At 42.6% G+C, this 24791-nt stretch overlaps 1 protein-coding gene across 5 annotated transcripts in view; it reads right to left on the bottom strand.

The window, feature by feature from the left end:
* Nucleotides 1-24791, bottom strand: part of PPP2R2D (protein phosphatase 2 regulatory subunit Bdelta) — a 37986-nt gene that overhangs the window by 4713 nt on the left and 8482 nt on the right. For 2 of the 5 annotated variants that reach the window (XM_087767790.1, XM_087767791.1), the window contains exons 3-10: nt 18355-18452; nt 14942-15107; nt 13156-13268; nt 10201-10378; nt 9192-9356; nt 7565-7734; nt 7385-7476; nt 2549-2652 (exon numbers count right to left, since the gene is read on the bottom strand). In XM_087767790.1, the coding sequence (XP_087623916.1) occupies nt 2549-2652; nt 7385-7476; nt 7565-7734; nt 9192-9356; nt 10201-10378; nt 13156-13268; nt 14942-15107; nt 18355-18452 (1086 nt within the window). Of the gene's footprint in view, nt 1-2544; nt 2653-3026; nt 5188-7384; nt 7477-7564; nt 7735-9191; nt 9357-10200; nt 10379-13155; nt 13269-14941; nt 15108-18354; nt 18453-24791 lie in introns of those variants that run through there. The other 3 variants (XM_087767793.1, XM_087767794.1, XM_087767792.1) reach the window with 3 other exon arrangements.

Here is a 24791-nt window from a genome sequence, read left to right as displayed (position 1 = left end):
ACACTCGCTCGTCTTCCCGGGCCCCATCATCCCCAAGCACCGGCCACCAGAGCTGCTCGGGCAGCCAGGAGACAGAAACCCGAGAGAGAGGAAAAATCCCAGCCCACCTACACTAGGATTTATTTGGTGATGCAAGGGTAATCGCGGGCATCAGAAAATATGGCTCACCTCCCTTCTGTAACCCCAGGGCAGAGCCGTTCCACGGGAAAGTCCCTGCCCACCTGCCAGGGAGCCTGGAGGGCCACTTCCCTCCTAGATACGGCCTTTGGGCAGGGCACAGAACAAAGACCTTTGGTTAAAAGCTTGATAGAAACGATTTCTCTGACTTTTGAGCCTAAAAATAGTGTTCTAGCACATGAAACACCCGATGAGTCTGAACGGTGGCCATCTCACAGGAGAAATGAGAGGCCGCACGGAACAGCGCCCGGCACGGCTTACGTTGAGCATCGCCCCTGTTCCCCAGCCGGGGCGGCCTGGCGAGGGCTGGAGCCCCTCTCCGCTCCTCCCCTGCCCACGTCTTCTCTCGCCCCCCTCCTGACTTCCTTTCCCCGGGCAATTAAAAGCACAAAGTGCGTGCCGGAACTCCTAGGAAGCAGGTTTTGTTTCATCAGGTTGTGAAACGCGCCTCAGCTGTCCTTCAGCCAGGCGCAGCACCCCTCGGCACCCTCCCGCTGAGCGCGAGCGGTTCCCGCACCCCTAGTCCCGCAGGTCAGCATCTGATGGAGCGTGGCCACTGGCCGCTGGCCACCAGCGCAGGGGCAGGAGCTGATCCCCGGGCGCTGATGCCAGGTCCTGCTTTTCTGTGCCTCAGCGCCGAAGCCCCAGCCCTCAGCAGAGCCCCCGGGGCTGTGTTCGTTCCTGCTTCACCTTACCGAGGTGTTTTTCCCGGAGCCGCTCGGCACTGCCCTGAGGAAGGCCGATTCTCCGTGTGCGTTTGTGCTCGGTGTAAAATGACAGTGGAATTCAGAGTCCAACCTTAAATCCCATTCCGGCAGCTTCCGAGCCCCTCACCGCCAGGCAGCAGCAGGCCTTGGAGGGCGCTGCATCTCCTCGTAACCGGTGCCTGCAGTTCTCATGGGTGCTCACTTTCCGCTCACCAAAGAGCCACCACGCTGACAATTCAAAACACACGCCCGAGTCTTGTGAAGCAAGGACTGTGCACAAAACTCTCAGGTGTACAGAGACCGTCCTCGATACGCAACGTTCGCTCAAGCCCCAGGGAAGTGGGCATTAAGAATTCATCCTACCCAAGTGACTGTTCAAAACAAGTTTCGAAATCCTCACCTCTCGTTTCTCGTACAGACAACCTCTGCTCCTCCAGTTACTTCCTCAAAACCGAGGCCTGAGGTTACCTCGCTGTTCGGAAACGCTGGCAGAGCAGATCTGCACCGGCACGCAGCTCACCCGGACCAATCCCCCGTCACAGCCACGGCCACCGCTAACCCACCGTCCCCATCCCCCGTCACAGCCACGGCCGCCGCTAACCCACCGTCCCCATCCCCCGTCACAGCCACGCCGCCGCTAACCCACCGTCCCCATCCCGTCACAGCCACGGCCGCCGCTAACCCACCGTCCCCATCCCGTCACAGCCACGCCGCCGCTAACCCACCGTCCCCATCCCGTCACAGCCACGCCGCCGCTAACCCACCGTCCCCATCCCCTGTCACAGCCACGCCGCCGCTAACCCACCGTCCCCATCCCGTCACAGCCACGCCGCCGCTAACCCACCGTCCCCATCCCCCGTCACAGCCACGGCCACCGCTAACCCACCGTCCCCATCCCCCGTCACAGCCACGGCCACCGCTAACCCACCGTCCCCATCCCCCGTCACAGCCACGGCCACCGCTAACCCACCGTCCCCATCCCCCGTCACAGCCACGGCCACCGCTAACCCACCGTCCCCATCCCCCGTCACAGCCACGGCCACCGCTAACCCACCGTCCCCATCCCCCGTCACAGCCACGGCCACCGCTAACCCACCGTCCCCATCCCGTCACAGCCACGGCCACCGCTAACCCACCGTCCCCATCCCGTCACAGCCACGCCGCCGCTAACCCACCGTCCCCATCCCCCGTCACAGCCACGCCGCCGCTAACCCACCGTCCCCATCCCCCGTCACAGCCACGGCCGCCGCTAACCCACCGTCCCCATCCCCCGTCACAGCCACGCCGCCGCTAACCCACCGTCCCCATCCCCCGTCACAGCCACGCCGCCGCTAACCCACCGTCCCCATCCCGTCACAGCCACGCCGCCGCTAACCCACCGTCCCCATCCCGTCACAGCCACGCCGCCGCTAACCCACCGTCCCCATCCCGTCACAGCCACGGCCACCGCTAACCCACCGTCCCCATCCCGTCACAGCCACGCCGCCGCTAACCCACCGTCCCCATCCCCCGTCACAGCCACGCCGCCGCTAACCCACCGTCCCCATCCCGTCACAGCCACGCCGCCGCTAACCCACCGTCCCCATCCCGTCACAGCCACGCCGCCGCTAACCCACCGTCCCCACAGCCCCGCGCAGCCCTGCGCCCCTGCCAGCGTTACCTACGGGTGCTCTCCCTCCTGGGAGTTAACCCTCCGGGTACTGTAAGCGCGAGTAGTGCAACGCTCTTGAACCAGTCCCAGAAGTGAAGGGTGGTTTGGGGCAAATATCTGAAAAAACAATAATTTTATCAAATTGACAATAAAATCTGGTTTTAGATAAAACAAAATGATAAAAATTTCATTAATCATCAAAAACTATTTAATTGAAAGTGGTACAAGCAAGTCATGTTTTATATAATAGAAGATTTCATCATATCCTTTTTCTTTTTACTCATATTCCACTTACATTTGCTGAAAAAATAGATCAAAAATAGACAGCACTAATATATTCACTGAATATGAACAGACAGCTTTCCGAGTCAGAGGTACGACCATTCAAAACCGGACCATTTAAAATGGAAATACAAACAATCGTCAGGCTGGCTCGTTTGGCCAATTATCTCACAAACGGAAGAAAAAGTTGTCCAAATACACAGAGCAAGTCCAGGTAAACATTTAAAATTTATTAAACTTTTTGGTCAAAATAATTGAACAAGTATGTACAATCCCGTTGCATTAGCTCTATTAGGTATTTTAGGAACAAGGTCAAATCTAATGCTTTAGTGACCCAGAAGTTCCACGTTTCAAGATTTTCAAATAGTGTCACAGCCGATATACAGTATAAGATTTTTTTAATTTAAACTTTATTTGTAGAACCTCAAAGTTAGTTGTACTTATAGCTTACTGCGAACAAGAGTGGCACTCTATGGACATTAATCGGGAGGGTAAGAACGGAGACATTTTGCTCTTGCATATGCAGATCGGATTCAGTAATCACAGTACACCTTCATTTTAAGAAAAATGGAGTGTAAACCACGCTTCTGTGTTTCCTCTGGGAAGCTCAAGGGATCTGGATTTTCAGAAAGACTTTCTAGCTTGCAGGCGCATCTCAGTGCAATGTCTACAGCTACTCGATGCTACGAAAACGTGCTGCAACAGCGCCAGGAACAGCGTCTCACCCGGGCTAGCCTAGGGTGGAGAGAAGGTCCGTGCATTTTAGGCCTCTTTGGAAAAAAAAAAAAAAAAAAAAAAGTACCTAAGGCTTAAAAAAACCAAACCCGTTAGCAAGAACAGAGTTACAACGAACGCAGTTAACACCAGCTCGTAGCCTCAGCGTTTTCCGACATGCCGGTGTTAAAGTCGGAACGTGCTAACGCGTACCGAGCGGCATCGCTGCTTGGCATAATCAAGATCGGGGTTTTTTTTTTTTTTTTTTGCTGGCTTGAACTGCAATGTGAAATACAATATATTATGCCAAATATTTAAAATAAACCATATCTTCGTGACAAATACTAAAAAGGTTAAAAAACATAATGCACATAAGGTATGTCTCTATCTAACATTGAGAGGCATCAGATAAACTGAATTTGTATCTTCCAAGAAGAAAATTTGTTAAATGTTTTGTTTTCCCTTCTGTGCAAGGTGGTCACTTTCTATTAAGGCTGTGGATGTCTTCATACCAACCTCTTCAATCTCCTACTTGCTACACAGACAGCATTTTACAAGAAAACCAGTGCAACTTAAACTAAATGACAATTTCATGGAAATTCTAAATTTAGAATTTGAAATACTACACAAAAAAGTTTGTATTAGTCTGCCAAAAATCAATGTTTTGGGGCAAACATTGTCCAATTTGCCCGTCAGAGTCATTTTGCACAATCTCAGTACATGCAATAAAAAAAATAAAAAGACTGAATACATACCTTCAGATTTAAAAACACTTTTTATAGTTTGTTATTTTATTAAGTGGTTTACACCAGAAGGTGTGGTTATAGATACAGTTGGTGAGTAAATATTCATGGAAACCTGTCTACGAACCCAACTCAAGACCTACCTAAGTGCTCAAAGGTAAAAACACCTAAGCCTAGATACAGGCCAGAGGAGGAATGTTTACAGGCATTAAGCACAATATATGTTTTGAAAGGCCCAAATATTACAGCAGAGAAAGAGCGCGAGAGATAGAAATTACATTTTTAATGACAATTTTTTCTTCTTGGGTGTTAAATTTTTGGTCTATAAACTGGAAAGGAAGGCTCAGACTTAAATAAATACATTTGTTTTGAGTATTGGCCTTATCGAGCACTGTCCATCAATTCTGCCTCTAGAGGGTTTCTCCCAGAAAACGGCGACTGACACTCCCTACCCCTGCCGAAGGCAGAACCACACCGTGAACTCAAAAACCAGGCCAGATCCTCTCCTTTATCTAAAGGGAAGTAAGTGCATCAATGTTCTTCACTGGTAGGACAACAAGGCCTTCTCTTTTACAGATAAACAACTGAGCTTAACTATGCAAGACGACGACTCTGTCCTCAAGTCAGTCATCTTTAGTTAATTTTGTCCTGGAATATATACAAATTATTGGTGGCAGCTACAGCGATGATGTTCTCCATGGGATGCCATGCTGTATGAAGAATCTTCTTGTTGAAGTCCAGACTGTCAACGCTTATTTCATCCTTCTTTCTTTTACCACCTGTACACACTTTGCGCGGCTTTAGGATGGCACGAGGTTTGCTGCTCTCCCTGGATGCTTCTAGAGTGATATCCCGTCGCGTGTTTCGGTCAAACATTCTAAAGAAATTGTTGTAAGATCCAGTCATGATAGCGCTGTTTAAAAGCAGAAGAAAGGCAAATCCTATTAGGTTTCCAGAAACAGCAGCCAACCCCCATCTTCTCTCTCCCGCACACCAAGCGCCTGTCAGCCCGAGTTCACAGCCAGCACGTGGCACGACGCTCCTTCCCGCTCCGATGCATACCTCCGCTCAGCTCTGCGTTTGGACTTCGGCACTGCTTCCACCCCACCGCCTTCTCTTCCAGGTCTCCCCCTGGTCCCCCCTCCTGCCACCCGCACTCAGCAGCAGCCTTATTATTCATCTTAACGCGAGCAAACAGGGTTCCCCGTTGCTACTCCGTCCCTTTATCCCGCGGCAACAGAAGTCACGGTAGAAGCAGAGCCACTGCAAACGGCTTCATTTCAGCAGACTATCGCAAATGAAAGTGCCTTCCTTGGCGCTGTGCACACGTTGACAATGAGCACGCCAATGGATTAATTATGAAAAATTGCCTTGAATCAGTAAAAGAAACCCCTTGTGCGAATGTCCGACGCAGCCCTGCAGAAACAATTCAGAGTTTCTGTACAGTATCAGACTTGCTTTCGAACGAGGCAGAAAAAAATTGCATCTGAAAATGCTTTCATATATCTAACTTCCAACGAACAGCTCCTTTGTAGCTCTCACAAAAAATACGCCTGAAATTGAGGCCTAATTGTTCATTATTTTCTGTATTGAACACTTATCTCTACCACTTGAAACTGGAAAAGCCGTTTCGCACATGGCAGAAGTCCCACAGATTGTCAAAACCGCAACCGCCTCAGCCCTGTCGTCTTATTTGCTGATACGCGTTGTCTTCGTGGCATTAAAGTATTAATGACTCGGAGGAGAATGGGATGCCGTTACCACAACATATACCAGTCAGATCGTACTAGGGAATGTGCCGAGTGAAATATTTTTTTCTTTTTCAAAGGGAGAGGAGCATCACAACTTCTATGCCAATAATTTATGTTATGTTAAAATGAGATGACCTTGCTTTGACTTTTTTTTGCCCCTCCAAAAAAGACTGAGTGGAGTTGCTTGAAAAACCCCCCCGTGGCAGTAAGGGTCAGTTTCCTTGCACTTTAGCTTAGTGAAAAACACGCACCACTTATGCATTTTATGTTAGATATTGTAAATACCGCTAGCAATTTTTTTTTCCTAAACTGCCTGATACAGTATGATTTCTCCCCTCAATAACTCAAAGCCACTTGCAACCTGGTATTTAGGGTAACCAGTTTTAACACTGTTTACTTAAGAACTTAGTCGGTACGTGGCAGGCAGCGGTGCGCGCAATCTCCGCTGCCCCTGCCATAGCAACGTAGGTAGGTGTCACTCTCTTTGCTGGCTCCGGTGCACAGCTTACGAGATTTGACTTGCCTGGTCGCTGTCCCCATCTAAACTACGTGGTGGATCTTTTGGTCATCAATATTTGGTAAGACTTAGGCCAAAGCTTGTTTCACGGGCTGATCCTGTTAACGTCAAATCAAAATTGCCACCTTTTCATTGAACAGCTTGCAAGCATTTGGTAGCAGAGAAGTCACTGGTTTAGGTATTTCAGATGTACTCATAAAACTACTACTACTACTACAAAAAAAAAAATCCCCAAGGCAAGTCAACACAAAGCATCTGGGTACAAGATCCAGATCTGCCACGATCTTATCCATGGGTTCTGAAAGCATTTTAACAGGTAGCTGATATTACCATAGCTAGGGGCAGGAGTCATACGCTACGCGTGCCAGTATAGTGCCTTTGCTACCCGATTCTAATGCTTCTACAACTTGCAGGCAAGACATGTATTTCCACTGTTTGCAACAAATACGAGTAATTATCTAACGCGGTTTTATCTTCTTTAGCCTACAGAAAACACGGAAAGAAGGTTCAATTTGCAAGACACTGAATTCTTGGATACACTTTAAAAATGAAACCGTGTCCCATTTTCATGGCTTGAGATGGCCAGTCTTGACTATATGAAACTGCAACAGTAATTCATGTTAGAAGCAAACTGACACGCACAAGTTTATTCCACTTCTGCAACTGGAGGGTGGAGGATTGAAGAATGAAGTCTTTTTGCAAAAAACAAACAAACCGACCAACCAAACACACCCCACACCCCCCCCCCCCCAGTTGATTTGAATGTAACTAATTACATCCTTAAAGTTAAGTCCTGCTTATGGGTTTCAAGACTGGAAACCCAAACGACCCCCCTGACTTACCTATCAGAACCGTTCCAGCAGCATTCAAATTTGTCGAAGATGCAGTCATTTTCATAAAGGGAACAAAGCTTGCTTCGAAGATACTCATGAACCTTTTTGAACATTTAAATTGGTATTAGATATAAAGGAAAAGAAGAAAAGGGAAAGGAAGGGATATTTAAGAAAACTTGAACACCATACTTGATATGTCTCTACAGGCCTGTTTTCCATATTGAGATCCCACACTTTAACAGAAAGGTAGTCTCTTGTCATCATGTATCGACCACTGTGACTGAATTTTACATCAGATATTGATGATATTATTTCTGAAAAAAATGATCTGCTGCTAGGATCTTCAGGTTCTTCAAAAACTGTAGATAGAAAACACAATTACAAATGAAACCAACACCAAGTTGTACAGCTTCGAACATTTTTCAGTACTTGGGAAGTTTTAAATCAACATACTAGTGTCTTTTTAAAGAAATTTGCTGTTAAAAACTTTTTAGAAGTAATCTCTTTTTCAACAATGTCATGCTCTTAGGCATCTAGCAATCTGATGACTATCTCCAACATTCTCAACTGGAGCACAGCATCAGCAAACTACAATTCACAGGTCTTCGGGATGAATCAGAGAAAAAGAAAATTAAAAAACAGCACATGGGTACAGTAAACATTACAACTGATCTACAAATCATGTCGAACAAGAGCAGATGAAAACACCAGCATCCCAAACACAATATCTTAATGCATGGCCCCTGCATTTTGAGACTACGGTGCAACGTACTTTTCTTCAGATCTGAACAAAAGTTGTACAACACAACCTACTGAAATGAAATATTAGTATCTACACTTGAAATGCAATTTGTATGGTTTTAGAAAGCAAATAAAAACCCGCATTATTTCAATTGCAGCGTTGATCTCTGAAGTTAACATGCCATGACACAAGCTACCCAGAACTATTTATTTCATTTTTGAATAGACCCCTTTTAACAGGATGTTATTCAGCGACAAGCAGTTAAGAAATAAAGTGCTTCTAAGTAATTTAATGCAACACTAAGTCAAATAGATGCCGTGGCCTAGCACTCTACATCTCCCATTGCACAAATATTTCCTTCCAAGAAGAAAACCTGATCTGCACTATGGAAAGCTTACCTGCAAGCATCAGCATGGTAGGTCACCCCACAGGACTAGTAATACTAATAAACCACAACTATTACAGTAGCCAACAAGAAACAAGGGGCTGTGTGCAAGGCACAGGCAATTATCCTTATGACTTCAACAGAAAAGCCTTCCTCGCCTACGTAACTTTACGTGGCTCAGCAGACTAAAGAGCATTCACCTTTCACCCCTGCAAACTTGTTTCAAATGCGGCGCGTAGTCTTAAGAATTAATTCTGACCTAGGAGCTGCAAATGGTCACAAAGTAAATGGATTCTGGCAGCATCAGCCCAGTTTCTAATGCACAAAGGTGAATAAACTGCCCTGAACTGGCATTTGATAAGCAGATACCTTTGAGAAGCACCAAGACTGAGTCTGGACAGAAGACAGGTCTCACTGGTGCCAAAAGCACTTGTTCCCATCAGTTTATGATGCATAAATGGGTAAACAGGAGCAGAGTCAGATCGTCAATGCTACACTTCTGCTTGTTGATGGCCTAGAACAAGACAATTAAAATGTTCCATTCTACAAAACTACCACCCCTTACCTCGTATGCTCTTTACCAATAAGCAGAACTCGGTATGTTTGTTTAGAAGCAGAACACCTATACACTCTATCTTGCACGAAAACAAAGCAAGAAACCCGTAAGCCAAAGACACGTCCTAACTTACATTTTGAATGCCTGTCACAGAGGGCTGAAGAACGCATGTCACAGAGGCGAATGGTTCCTTTGCTACTACTGTAGACAAACACGTTACAGTGATGAGGGTGGAACTCTGCAGCAGTAATCACTTCTGTCAGCTCCTCCATGTTAGCTGGCTTAATATCTACAATATCTGGGAAGGGTTTTGTAAAGACGCATAACGTTTCACATTGAAATCACTTCTAGCAGATAAGTATTAAAAAATGTTAAAAATACAATGTAGAAAACCAGGGCAAGATCTTAATTTCCACCGTGTGCAATCTACACAAAGTAAAGTGACCAGAGTGGATTTAAAAATAAATAAAACAAAATAAATCTAGATTTTACAAATCAACTCTAGCAGATGCTGGAGATAATTTCAGACTCTTCTCAAGCCTCCTTAATGCTTCCTATTGAACACTGAATATACTTCATCTATTTACCTAAAGCTTTAGAAAACTTGCGTATGACCTATTTAATATTTAGTATTTCTGCAACTTCTATTTTACTGCAGATTTGTCAATGTAGGACATACTATTAGCTTTGGATACACAGGCTTGCAAAAAGATCTGAAAATTATTTCTGCAGTTAATGATATCGTTTGACACGGAAAAAAATTAGAATTTCGAGACCTTCAACTTTGGAAACAAGTATCTACAGTAAGAAAGGATCTACTTTTCAAATCTTTCGACTCTTATTTAAATTGACTGAGCTCCACAACTAAAGGATGCTCCCCAAATTCCTCAATTTCTCTTTAGAAATCAAACCATCTATGATATTTCTACTGGCAGTTTTCCATTGAAAGAATGCTTGCACTCAAGAATGAATGAGAGCAGCCTAAGGCCTGCTTTCACTGTATTAAGCCTCCAGATTTTAAAATCCTGTATTTTAATCCCTAGATTCAAACACCTACTCTAATTAGTAAAATTAAAGTGATTCTCTTAAACATACACAACTTAGATGTGCCCCAGTGTTCACACAGAACCAAGAAAGGATACTAAAACTTCTATCTGTGATTTCTAAATGCCATAGGTTAATTCTTAGGTCATCTGCAGAAAGGTATGTTTCATGATCACTATTTACTGAAATAGAGTTTATGTGATAAGTATGTGCATTTGCAAATATCCTTCTGGGACTTGCTTCTACCATTAGGTCCATGGGTTTCAATATTGGCACCTGAAACACGAAAAAGAACAGTCAATTTTGGCATAAAACTGATTTCTCATTCAGAAGATATTAATTAGTTGCACACCACGGATTTCTCTTTTGATTTAGTGACTGAACGCTTTTCAAATCCACTGAGCAAGAAAAGTAATAAAATAGCCTACGAATGCTGACTTTGCATACTGCCAACACAAAACCTCAGACACTGACTTCTGCAGAAGTTACCCGTCAAATACAGCAGCTTCGTACCTCATCCAACAGGGAAACGGGGTGTGTTTATAATGATAGTAGAAGATTATCTTCTTTTGAAGCGAGGGCTTAAAAATGACCCCCACATCTTAGAGGGGTGCTTGGGAAATTGGGAAGAACAATTTGCAAAGAAAATCCCCAGTTAGTTCACTGAAGAGCCAGTACGATTTCAGGAACACGTGGATGCCCTGTTTCCACAACTAGCTGATCTAAAGGGTGACGTGGTTTGTCAGGGTCAAGCGGATTAAGCTTCCCTCTAGCTCCTCCTCACTGAGCAGCAAGTGAATAGTTTAAGGTTGCCCAAGGACGTGCTCCGCTGTCCCAGTACATACAATTCAACAGAACACTAACTTACATCATCCAACCAAGAAAAAAGTTATGACAGTGTCCAGGATAATCTGTCTTCCTGGAACAAGAAACAAATTAATCCAAGAGCTCTGTAATTGCTTTCACCATGTTTGTATCTCACAGTCTGTTTACATCAAACTGTAATGATTAAAATTAATCCATTACTTTTTATTAGGCAATTTTCCTATCTCACCACACGAGTGTTTCCTAGCCTGGCTGTGAAACCTAAAATGCATTACTGTGAATTATCAGGAATGGTACTTAGAAATGCCATGGTCTCTATGCAAAGGATGCAGCTCTGAAGTGCTACTTCTCTTCCACGTCTACTTCTTTATAAACAAATGGGGATTATATTTCTGTAACAAAATATGCAAACAAAGCCCATAAAAGCCCGAGGTGCATACATTCTAGATCTCTAAAACCTGATCATTTTAACATATGGAGGTAACTCTAGGCAAGGTTTTTTCCCCTTCTGCCAATCGCTGCTCACACTCGGCTCATTCCATCCTCTCTTCTTGTAAGGTGTAGTGCCTGGCCAAATTTAGAAGACTAACTTTTAAGAGAGAGGTTCTTGCTTTTTGTTGCTTCCCTCGCTTCGGCTTGATGATTCCTAAATACATTACAGTGTTTAAAGTAGATGCTAATGTGCTCCTTCAGTGATCTAGCCAGTAGCTTCTAAGACCATTAGGCCATAGTCTGGACTCTCCACGTTCCCAGATGGGTTGTCTACTCCTACATAAGGGCAAGGCTGTAGAACCCAAAATTTCACCTGTACCTACTTCCAGCCACTGGGCCAAGGCATTGTATCATAATTTATTTCCTTGTTTTTAGATATTTTCACTAGAATACTCAATCAGATCTCAGCTCCTACATGCTGAGTAGGAAGACACTTTCCAGAGGAAGCGGATATCCTTTCCCACATAATTATGCATTAGGCTCACGTATACCTAAAGGTTCAGTTCAATACTCAATTTAAGCAAAGGCAAGGCAAAAAACCCCAACAAAAACATGCAACTGTCTAGTCCCTACACGTGTCAGGAGTGGCACTGGCTCTGAAAGCAGCAAGAGCCTCAGTTCAACTCCTATTTATGGTAACAACAACAACATAAAAAAAACCAAGAAAACCCCCAACCCCACATGATTTCATTTCTTGAACTCCTGCTTTAAATGACCCCAAGTTTGGAGCACTAACCCTACCACTACATCACTATGCAAGTGGAAAAAGAACTATTCAAGTATATGTTAGGTTTTCCAAATGCTCAGAACTTGCCTCTAACAAAGACACCTGCTACCTAACCACAGAAAACCCCGCACCCTGTTTAAATTTTTGAGTCTTGTTCTTAGAAGAAGACCAAACAAGTTCAATATGAGCAATACTGAGGAAAAAAAGGTTATCGATACAATCAAAGCCAAATTCTTCCTAAATTCAGAATGGCACGTGCTTTAAGCCAAACAGAAGGCCCCTCCCTACCCGTTTCGCAGAGCAGCGCTGCGGGAGGACACGAAGGTCACCCTGGGCACCCACCGCTCCCTGCCAGCCAGGGGCACAGACACCACCGCGCCACCCGCTACTGACCAGTCGCGGCCAGGAAGAGAAGTCGGTCTGTTACGGTCTCTGAAATAAATGCATTCCCTGCACTCTTCTTCATGTGGCACTAAGACATTAGGCTATCTTAAGAACACAGCAGGATGAGTCCATGCTTTCTATGAACTGAATACACAGTAGTGCAGCCCCAGACAGAGATACTCCAAAATGCTGTGCTTTCAGGCTTGAATAACAACATTTTGTTATATTTTACTGCTGTCAATAAATCAGTATATCTTTGTCTATAATTTGCATATACTGGGGTGGATGAAGGCTGTCTCTAACACGATATTTCAATTTTAAAAAACAGTTTAAATTTAAAATCCATTTAAAATATGCTAAGATGTGCCAAGAAAAGAAACCTACAAACTATCGGGAAGCTAATAATATAATCTTATAATCATGAAATTTTCCCTCAAGTTTTCCATAGTAACCTTATTTAATAGTTACATATGTATAATGAAGCATCTCCATTTTTTATAAAGTTTTCCATGACCCTGACCAAAGCATCATTTTTAATCTACACATTTCAGTTGACAACTTTGGTGATACAAAGGTAGAGAAGTACATGCAAAAACATATTTAAAGTCAAAGAGCAGAAACGTACCCGTAGTGCTGTGATTCTGAAAGGATCCCTAAGTCTTCCATCTTCATCTTTTAAATTATAACCTTCGGCTCTTTTATCCCTTTCACTTATTTTCCATAATTTAATAGTTTTATCTAAAACCAACAAAAATTCACATGCTTGAGAATGAATTAAATTCAAAATAAAACCACTAAACAATGGAGTCAGCAGAGTGGATACTATTTATCTCTCTAGGTTTCCACTGCTTGCAAGAGAAAGGGCCCTGCTGGAGTCCTTTAAACAACAACGTAATATGGAGTACAGCCCTCCCTACCTACACTTGCAGTACTTCGCCTTCAGCTATATTGTTTAGCAGAATTGATACATGAAAAACAAACAAAAAATATACCAGACACATGCACTTGGAGGATGCGGATGGGAAATGCATGAAAATATCAGTAAATGGAGAGGAACAAAAGACGGGTTCCATTTTAACTGCAATGTAACGTTCAGTTTGAATACAAGTTTCCGCCTGGACAAGAAGGCCCTGCGCCTACCGCCCACCAAAGCCACCCCTCACAGGGGAGGTTTCACACACCGATTACCAAAACTCACCGATAAGCCCTGTGTGACCACCTGAATTATTCTGAACAGATAAATGCTAGGGAAGAAAACCCAACCAACCCCTGAATTACTTACACCAACTACCTTCAGGAAAACCAAGTTTGTCCCAGGTGTCTGCTAAGAGACACCCGAAGGCAGTAAGCGAGAACGGGACGTGCCCCTTTATTTTAGGGTTCCATGCCCAAAGGCAGGTACTTCCCAGGACTTACCAGGGGAGGTCTTGAGACCCTTAGCTAACTGGAAACAAACCTCTCCTCCCCAAACTACTGCCTATCTTTAAAGCATTTAACGTGACACAGTTTAAAGACTGCTTTAAGTTTATAAGACTTACATCGAAGTAAGATTATTTGAATTTCAAAGTCCAGTACACAGAAGTCATTGCCGCTTTTAAAATTTCATACAGCAGGTAGGCTATTAGCCCTTACATAAAGTCATTTAAGTACAAGGCAAAAAGTGATCCAAACAAGCGTATCTCTCTGACAATAAGAGCAAGTTTTTCCGTGCACAGCTCTGCGTTTACATTTACAGCTTGCTCCATGATGCATCAGAATAAACAGACCTAATACCTAACCACTACTAAAATACTGGAAGAAATAAATTAAAAACCAAACAAACACTTAAGTGCATGAAAACTTGTCATTTCCAACTCGTAATTTTTGCACTGCTTCCATGTATTCTAAGGTATACAGTCAAAATGGTGTAACTACTCCTCCTGGAGCGACTGCTGTCTTCTAAACAGTCGCTTTTCAAAGTACACATGATGTTTTGGTATTGGAAAAGCAAAAAGAGCATTGTAACCACAGTGTTTCAATTTCAAATGCTTTTATTAAAAATTCCTCTAGGATCACAAAAAATTAGGATGGTCAAGTAAAATTCAGACTTCTGCTACAGTTCAGCATACTGGGAACCCATTTATACAGAAACTGTAAAGCAGAGTAACAGGGTATATAAATTGCCAGCACGGCCAGTATATCCACAGAACGCAGCTCTGTAACTAGGCCTATTCTGTTGCTGCTTCATTATTTTTACATTCATAAATCAGCAATTTACAGGGTATTACAATCAAAACATATTTCGCATATAATTAGAAAAGACATTAAAACCACCCCAAAACACTCCAGAAAAAAACCCACAAGTGGATCACAGGTGAGATAATATTCAAATGACATAAAAAATTCTTTGTGCAAAAATAAAGTGTCCTTACCATTTGTAGACAGCAGGAAATGAGCAGCATTCTGTTGTGGTAACCACCTAATTTTATTAATTTTTTCCTCAATTTCTAGACTTTTCAAGTAGTCAAACTCAGGTTCGTGACTCTGAAAGGTACTGTAAACATTATATTCTCCCCTAGAATGAGGACGGCTTTTATTCTGCAAGGAAACATAATATTTCTTGAAGCTGATGTTACTTGGTTCATTAGGAATTGTACATACAAACTAACGACTAGAAATTGTCAATTAGAAAGTAAACTTTTTACAACAGATCTTGATGAATTTTACATTTTTACTCTATGATCCTGTATCGAGTTTAGCATCAACATAGTGCACACAGACTTCCTTTTTAAAAATATATCGTTTTATATAAATGTATGTACTCGTAGAACGTAACACATCAAAGCACTTTGAAGAGGCACGTGGTCTGCGAAGGAGTTCCTGCCTTTGCTTGAAGAGTCTAGGCTACGCTACCTCTCCCAAGCAGCTTCGACAGAACTGGAGCAGAGAAGCCAGCTACGTCCTAAATCCTGAACCACCAGCTCCGTGCGATCACCGTCTGCACTTCACCTAATCTCCATTCCCCTCCTTTTCCAAAACTCATTCCTCTCATCACCACAATATAGTCATAACGCAGGGTTCCAAACTAGGAAACATATGTTAAAGGACATAGGACATGGAGTAATTAAATGTTTTTTATAGAAACATGATTGCACAAAGTCATTCTGCTGAAGGGACAGCAAGATCAAGCACGAGTATTAGATCTAGCTCCTCTCCTACTCGTTTTAACACCTGCTGTGTCCAGAAGTGGTATCGGGGCTTATAATTAAGCTTTGACAACCTTTTTTATTATAAAAACTTGAAGGCTGGAATTACCACAGTTTCATCTAAGCCATTCTATGGGGCTCGTCATGATGTACCAAAGACTATTACAAATACACTAACGGCTTTTCCCCTCACAGAGCTAGAAGACCCCTTTGTATTACCCCTATTTGGTAGATGGCAGCAAGGAACAGAGATCAAAGTCACAAGTGTCCACAGATGCGTAGTATCAGAGTTGAGGCGACTATTATCAGGCTTTTCAAATAAGCTGATGTTAGACAGTGATTCGTGTCTGGGGAACAGCCCCACTTGTAGAGCTGCAGTGCCCAGAACCTCTGAAAAAACAAACTCCCAGACCACAACTGGCAATCGCTCCCTCGAGAAGCGGCACGTCACTTACTCGCAGAGGCCGGCAAGCATCCGCGCAGGAGAAGGCCATCCCGCGCTGGGACTGACAACACCTTGCCGTGACCGCGGAGCCACCAGCAGTGACTCACGTCGCCGAGGACCGCTAGGCCAACATAAGGCTGCAAGGGCAACCTTTGCTCTGACACTTCCTTACATGTCCACGCTTGACTTGGCAGCTTTGATAAGGTTATTTCAGCTAGGTTCCCCCCCCCGCCACAATCTCTCACAAGGATGGCATTTGAGTTAATTCTGAGACTTTACGTTCTTTTACTCCCTATTTGCCATTTAACTTTCAAGCATTTTGGACAGGATCCTCTCAACTAACACTATTCCGTACAGTTATCTACATTACTTACCTAGCCACCCGCATTTTGAGCGGGCTCCCTTGTCTGGCACTAGGCAGTGGTCTCTGCTCGCAGATTTGGTAGGAATACTCAGCTGCTCAGAACTGCAGTAATGTCGTATGAGTTCAGGGCACGATGCACAACATTTTGGCCTGCCTTCCCAAATTAAAGGGCATGGGAAATTTTATAACTATCCTAAGCTGTTATTAACCTAGTTAACCTCGTCTAAAATCCACACCATTTAAAAATATTGGTTCTAAGATTTTATGAAGGTTCCGGTATTATATACTTATTTTAGATTTTTTCCTCCACTCCAGAAAGTCTGCAGTTTGGCACATGACAAGAGAAACGACTCTTATACCCAACTCTTCCCTCCAGCTGGCACGTGCTCCCAAGAACAGTGGAATATTCCTGTGTGGATAGCCTGACTTGTTGCTTTCTTTTTTTTTTTACGCTATGAGGAAATGACGTGACAGCTGGGTTTTGACTTACAGAGCAAGTGAGCACTAACAGCTGAAAGCCAACCAATAACAGTCCCACTCTAAACAAGCATCACGGCAGCCAGAGATCCTGAGCAGGTGGACACTTCTGACCTTGATCTCTCTCTCTGCCTTAGTTAAGTCTATACAGCAGACTAAATGATAAATGAGCTATGAGCTGTCTAGGTGTAGTGGTATAACATCGCAGCAGCTTTTTCAGCAGTAGTATTTTCATTTCACTACCTCTCAAAATCCTCACAGTAAAACCAATAGGTCGCCTTTGGTAAAATGTTTTATAAATAGTATCGCAGTGAGGATGACATGCAAAATATTGGATGGCTGTTTGTTAACTGAGCATCATTTGAACCACACCACAAAAGAAGTGGGATTCTGCTGAAAAAAACAACACAGCACCTAAAGATTAGTATACTTCATGCACAAACAAGCTGAATTAAAATTCCATGATCAATTTTGTATTTCTGATCCAGGAGAAGGCTCAAAACAAGAGGCTGAAATTCTCATCAGCTCTTCAAAGGAAAGGATAAACATGCTCTTCAGTGGCGGGGGAGAGGGAGAGAATTGCCACATGGAATATTGACTTTTTAAACACAATTCCAGATTTCTCCCAGACATGACAATCCATGACAATTATTTTTTCAGCATTTAGTGCACTTTTCCAATACACACTGTTTCTCTGGGTATAAAAAGCTCAGTGCTGTATCTGCATTGATGAATGGACAGAATAAGTTATAGCATTATCATACAACTGAGTATCATTTACCAGCTGAAAAGCTGTGTAACTGTAGGAGGAAGAGTCTTCCTACCCCCTGAACTGAAAATGCTCAAGTGTTTATGGAGAAGTAGCTGTTCCCACTGGTTTTCATTCACAGGATCCTACAACACATCAAATGCTTAATTATTTCATTTTTGAACCATCTTACTCTGTTGTCCTTGCAGCTTAACATGTACCCTTTTTTATGAACTTTTCTTACATTATCTTCAAAAGCATTATGATTTGTCTTAGATCAGCCTGACCAAGTGTAAAGTTTAGGAGAAAGTCCAAAGGCAATTCTGCAAAATGACACAGAGCATACTAGGTACATATACAAAGAACTCATTGCAATTTTGGCACTTTAAAAAAAAAAGGGGGGGGGAGAAGGGGGCAGGAGGGGACCCACCACCAACCTAACCTACCAAGTTCAGCACAAGGCAGATATTTAGCAATTTGGCTAACTCAGGGTTTTCTGAGAAAACTATCCAACCATTTAAACCTCATGGCATGAAAACACAAAGTGAGACTGTGCAACACAAGAACAGCGTAGTAACAGCACTTTTGTTTTTCAAGTCACTGACCTCTTGTTCCCTTTGAAATATAACCACTCTGCCACCTTTGTCTCCTGTTGCAAGAAGATCACCAGAGTAATTAAATTCAACTGTTGAAATAATATCAGCTGTAAACAGAACAGAAATAAAATAGCACTGTAACGTGTAAAGCAAATCAAGATGTTTCAAGACTTGAACATAAAACAAAATTACAACTTGTATTAATGCAACAGCACAGCTTCTTGATTTACATCATCAGTATCCAGAAATTAAGTCACATTTCAAAGCCTAACAAAATTTTATTTACAATCTAAAACACTTCCTCATTTTTCAGTTTTTTAAGCTTTTGAGGGCCTTCAATCCTAAAAGAGAAGGCATATCATTTTAAGAATCCAAACTGGGTGTTCTACCCGTTGACAGTAAATGCTGAAATACGTAAAGGAGATATGCCTGCACAGAGCTTCCGAAAGTAAGAATCATCTCAGAAGTGGTTCATCCACGGTATTGCTTTGGAGTAGCACTGCAGCTTGCACTGATCAAAGCGGGGTTGAGGCAGACCTGCCCTTCCCCTGAGCTGACTATTCATGCAGTTCGTTCAGGAACCTGAACGGGGCGTCCCGCCTTTGCCGGGGGGGGGGGGGGGGGGGGGAAAAGAAGAAGAAAAAATTCTTCCAGTTGCGCTTCCCAAACCAACGCTGTGCAGAAGCATCAGCATGTATACAGCAAACAAGAGGCAAGGACGATTGCAGCTGAAGGAAGAGAAGAGCAAAGGAACAGATTGCAGGACCTCCAGTTTAAACTGACTTAACTGCCCTTGGGACTGAACCTTGAAAACAACCAGTATTTATTCACCACTGCACACCACAATTACTCTTTGGAGGTGGCAATAAAGAAATAATTGCCCTTAAACAATCTCTAACCAAGGGGCAGAGAGATAAGGGGCTATAAATGTCTGTCACAGGTTTTAGGCATATGGTAACAAACCCAATAAACCACTCGGCATAAAATTCAAAGTAAACATTTATCCATACTGTTGCCTGCTAGCCGTGCAAATATTTCATTATATTATGCAGGTATAAAAATTGTAAGATTTGAAGTATACGATATGAATTAGTTTCAGAGTTTGCAATTGGAGACTAGATGAAAACGACTTTCCTGTATTGATTTTGATGCGCTATCTTTTAAATGCCTTTCAATAATCCCCCACTCTTATGAGGAAAGTGATTAGAAGCTTAATCAGTTTTCCCAATATGTAATTAATGTTTCACCTTTTATTAACAGATGTTCTTGAAACAGTTTTTTTCCTAGTGTATGAAGATCACGATTGACCTTCTTTGATTAAAAAAACCAACCAAATAAACAAAAAAAAAAACTTTTTACAGATTTGTCCCAGCCTTCAAAATCGCGTTACTAACCTGCTACTGGACACATCTATTTTTATATTCACCTTTCTTTAAAAGGTTAGGAAAAGATTCCATTTTGGAGAAGAACAGGATGATGGTTAACCTCAAATCCTCAACAGACCCAAACCATCAGAACAAACCCCACACCCTCGCTGCACACACTCCATACGGAAAACGCCAATCTCTCCTTGGTTGACCTACAAGTTAACCCTATTGCTAGTTTCTAACTAGTCTCTCCAGCTCGTCCCCCTCCCCATCCACCGCGATCCTCACCCGCCATGGTGCCGCCCAACCACAGCAACTGCCACCTCGCAACCTCTCAAGTCATCACCCACAGAGCTCTCTGCAAACCCGACCCTTCATTGCCGACCCCCTTCCAAGCAATTAAAAAGCAAACTCTTCTGGCTTTTCGCTACGAACACTGCCGGAATAAAAATTGATTCCCCTATTGCCTATACACCAATTTCACATTTTGTAGCCAATTTCTGGTACGTGGCCACTTGCCTCCCTAACAAACTATGTAGAAAGTATTGAAAACACAAAAACCCCCAAACAATCCTTCCCCTCTCCAAATTGCTAAAATTAATTTACAGCAATAAGTAGTTACCTACAGAAAATAATATACAGTATAAAGGTTTCACTAGTACTGAATGATCTCTTACTTTAGAAATTGCCTTAGAATTATGAGCTTCTAGTAACACAACACTGAAAATCCTCAGATACATACACATGTACACACACCCCCTTAAATATATATATATATTAATATGGATTTTTATACACACAAATACGTAAATAAAAAAAAATTAGACTATGGAGTGGTACAATGTGTGTTCAATCCAAAAATATAAATAGAAAAGCTACGTATTTCCACTTACCATAAAGATCCACTGTGTCAAAACTATACCTACACACTGAGCACAGCAATAACATTTCACCCAACCTCAGTGTTAAAACAAGAAGCAAAACGCCTAAGTTTAAACCATGACACAAGATCCGTCAGCTTGCACATGAATGGGACCTCTGTTCCTCTCTCTGCAAGCTTAAGGAAAACTCAGATTATTGATACACTACAACCAGCTTATCAATATTAATGCCTGTCCTTCCTACACTACAAACAAAGGGGACTCAAGAGATGATGGACAAATGGTTTAGATGGCTACAAAGAGACCAGTTTCTAGCTCACTGATTTCCCAGTGAATCCTGTTCAGACTTTTTACTCCAAGCAAGTCAAAAGAATGTACAGGGTACCTTGTATGTAACTGTAGCTCCTCAGGCAGGCAAAGAACTATTACACACAGAGAAAGCGTATGAGCTGGTCTAGGTAAAGGTTTTTGTTAATTTGGAACATTTTTATTTCTTAAGAAAGAAAAACTTAAACAAGGCCCTTTCATAACAATCTGTATAACATATGCATATGGTAATGGTGAAAGTGTCTTAAAGCCAACTCATTCTTCCTGCCTGACAATCATGGGGAAAACAAGACGTATCAGAATTGAGATTCAATGTCAAAAAAAAAAAAAAGAGATCTCTGTGTATGTGGCTAATATTGCTGCTGGGCTTTAATACTGATCCATGCTATAATTTTCACAATTAGATGTTTGCTTTGTGCCCAATACGTGCCTGAATTGCGTGATGTATAAATTATAAGCCATTACAAATGGCTGGCTAAGAGGTTTTGTAGTTACAAATACCAAATACCATGACATAAGCAAAGATTTTGTACTAAAATGAGAAAGCTAGTGAACTAGCTGGAGATGTGATCTTAATTAAATTCTACTCCAAGACCGACAATACTGCTAGAATAAAAAAATTCCGACGTCCCATTATCACTCAACTATACACGGGAAAAAACCCCAGGCATTTCAAGAGACACCACGGGCAAGTAGGAAACTAAGGAAAAAAAGCAGCGAACCGATGAGGTAAGCAATCGGTGAAGTGACTTGACAGAGCAATGACATTTTCAGTACTCGACTCAAACATTAAGTAGCCCTTGAGTTACAAAGGTTTATCAGTAGCAAAACTAATATTCCACTACCACAAAAATCTGAAAGCCATTCTAGCACGCATCGCTTTTACCCTTTGAGACATCAGCAAACATCCTAGCAGAAATAAATGACTCCTTAACATCCGCAATTATTTCAAAGTCACAGAACCCACTTTTCCATTAAGTTTCAGAAAGGGGAAAAAGATAATAATTTTTCCCATGTACGCTATCAAGGTATTTACTGAATTATGTGCTCAAAATACACTGTGCACCATTTTTGCTTCAGCATGCACGTAAAGTCAACATCATTTGTCTGACACAGCTATTATTTACTATCAGTGCTATCTAGCCAAACATAATCTTGGGTTCCTTTATGTTAAGAACTGTGGAAACATGCTAAAACACAGGCGCTACCCAAATTCTATGGTTTCAAACAAAAAGTACAGGGAGAAGAGGCTAAATAACACGCACAGGTAAAACGATCATGCCAGTGGAGAACGCCTCTCTTTCCTAATCGACTACCCACTGGAAAAAGCAGCTTGACATTTTAAATCAGCACTGGGATAGTATATTGCCAACGTGCTATATGGAAATAGCTAAATGGAGGGGGCACATCAGAACAAAAATACAGAGAATTTCTTCAAATACTTTCCAAGTTAAAAAATTTGGAATATGATGAATCAACAGCACTATACTTTTTTATATGTAAAAGCATGATTTATAAACAGTTTTCCCTATTGGCATGTTTAATTGAAGCATCTCGATCCCCAGAATAATTCCATCCAGTATCCTCAGCACTATACTTTCTCAAAGCAGGTAAAATAAAAAAGAAATTACAAGACCAGAGGTAAACCACAAAGTTCATTCCAAACCAGTCACACTGTGTTCTGCTCAGCACACCGTACCCATCTACATTCACTCTTTATTTCCAAGTCAGCTTAGAACTTTTAGAAAAAAAAAAACAAAGCAAGCCTTTGCAGGTTCTTAATCATCACATTAACTTTGAAATTTTTAAAGCTTTTTTATTATATGTCATATCTTTTTCTTACGTGTACAAGCACCGCTCTTATTTCCCAGTGCAGTATTTCAGCTTTTTCTCCACACTAGCAAAATAACTCACAACGCAATGTACAAAAGGGTTCGGAAAGACGAACTGCCATGATATTTGCTCACGTACAGCACCTTAATGCACTCTTCTCATATACAAAACACCTTTGTCATTATGATTTTCCAGAAACAGAGAGGCTTGTCCAACTTTCCCTCCGTTTTTGTTCCACTGTGGCTAGGACTCTGTTCTGGAAGTAGCCATGTAAACTTTCCTCTGGTAAACTATGGAGAGCAGCAAGACCTATGGCTTTACAGTAAGATATCAGCCTGGCAATATTTCTTTCCAGACATGAAAAATTTACGTTTAGCCTCACTTTTGGAAGGAGTTCTAACTTAGTTACAGTATACATACAGCGTACGAAACTCCTAGCTGTTTTCAAAGCTAGTACGTTAAAAGGATTGCTGGCAACTAAATTACGGTTCTGTAGAATCCCCAAATTTAAAAGCACTAAGCACTTCCATGGGTAGTAAATACCCTCCCAACACTGCAGAAGGCTACAAATATCCATCTTTATAATGATGTAGTGGAAACCGTTCTCAGTGACTCAGGAGACTGTCCTGTGAGCCTTGATAGATGTTTCAGAATTCAGTATAAGTGCTCTAAGCCTTTTAACATCACAGCTGAATATTAACCTCCCTACACCACAAAACTCCTGTCACAATTCTGTTGAAGTTCTATAACTTCCAAAGCCTCCTGGCTAGTCACACTGGGGGGCGACGGGGGGTGGATGGCAGAGACCAACCTTTGTTAGGATTTGGAGATGACAGCAAGCTTATACCTGCAAACTAATTTAACCCCACAAAGGATTCATGCTAGGTACTTCTAACTGACACCGATACCAACGCCTGGGCTCTCTGTTTAGGTAATGGAGAATGCAAAGAGATCCAGAACGTCTAAATTGGATGCCTAAAATTAGCTACCGTGAACTTTTCCTCTCTAAGCTGGCTCCACACATTGCTACTTCGGTTAAAATCTAAAAACTGAAAAAACATAATTACTTCATAGCTTACCCAGTAGATTAATGAACTTGCAGCTCTAGTCCACACCTAGGACTAACACTAACCAGCCTCAAGCAGCCCCAACTTCTCTCTCATTCTTATAAGCCATTCCAAGCCTTTGGTCAAAAGGCCACTCCTCAGACATTTAATGAGCAAGGAAGTCAGTCACTGTTTTGAACATTATCTACAACAGGGGCTGCTCCAACTTCTAGGGGATTTTAACTTAAAGTCTTCCAAACATGTAACGAACACCAGACTGCTTCACATTCAGTACACAGACTGACAAAAACATGCATGTTAGCAGACCTGTCTCCTGTCCCTCCCCTTGAAAAATATGTTTTACACAGAGCACCTTTTCCATGATCTGCCCTACAGCTCCAAAGAATGAGCTGCTTTGAGGACCACGGAACTCCGCAGAGGCTCAGGCTTCGAGAGGAAATGACTGGATCTGGACCAAAGCCAGATGGCTGGCATAAACTGTAAGGGATTGCCAGTGGAAACTTAACATAGCCAGAACGTTTCTGCGCCTGTAATCCAGATCAAAGGTGACACACCTTTCCCTCTGACACACGCTGTCATTCTACAGAGCGTTCTATTGTACGGCTGGGGAAAGCTGCAGGAGGTATCGCAGGGTCTCCTGCAGTTGATGGGAATGAAGCAGAGAGCGCAGGAGGGGGTAAGTGCAGGTTACGCGCTCCCAAATCAACTTGGGAATCGGAAGTTGGGATCTGTTAGAGACATCTGTTAGAGGGAACAGAGTAATCAAACAGAATAAGGAAATTGAGAGGCTAATGCCTGTTAAACAGTAAATACTAGAAAAAAATGTTTTAAAAAACAAAATCACATTTGAGCTTAACAAGTTACAGACACACAGGGCCTTAGAACTGCTCGTTACTTGATTTACAGCAATCGCAAGAGAACGCTCCCCAGACATCACCAATGGTATCTATTGGCACTAAAAGGCCCCTGGG

The sequence above is a fragment of the Nipponia nippon genome, unplaced genomic scaffold (genome assembly GCF_047370975.1).
Source record: "Nipponia nippon isolate SJK-2023a ecotype South Korea unplaced genomic scaffold, ASM4737097v1 scaffold_3, whole genome shotgun sequence".
In the NCBI taxonomy this organism is placed as follows: Eukaryota; Metazoa; Chordata; class Aves; order Pelecaniformes; family Threskiornithidae; genus Nipponia; species Nipponia nippon.
The sequence above is the reverse complement of the archived record's forward strand: the minus strand, read 5'-3'. Positions and strand labels throughout refer to the sequence as shown.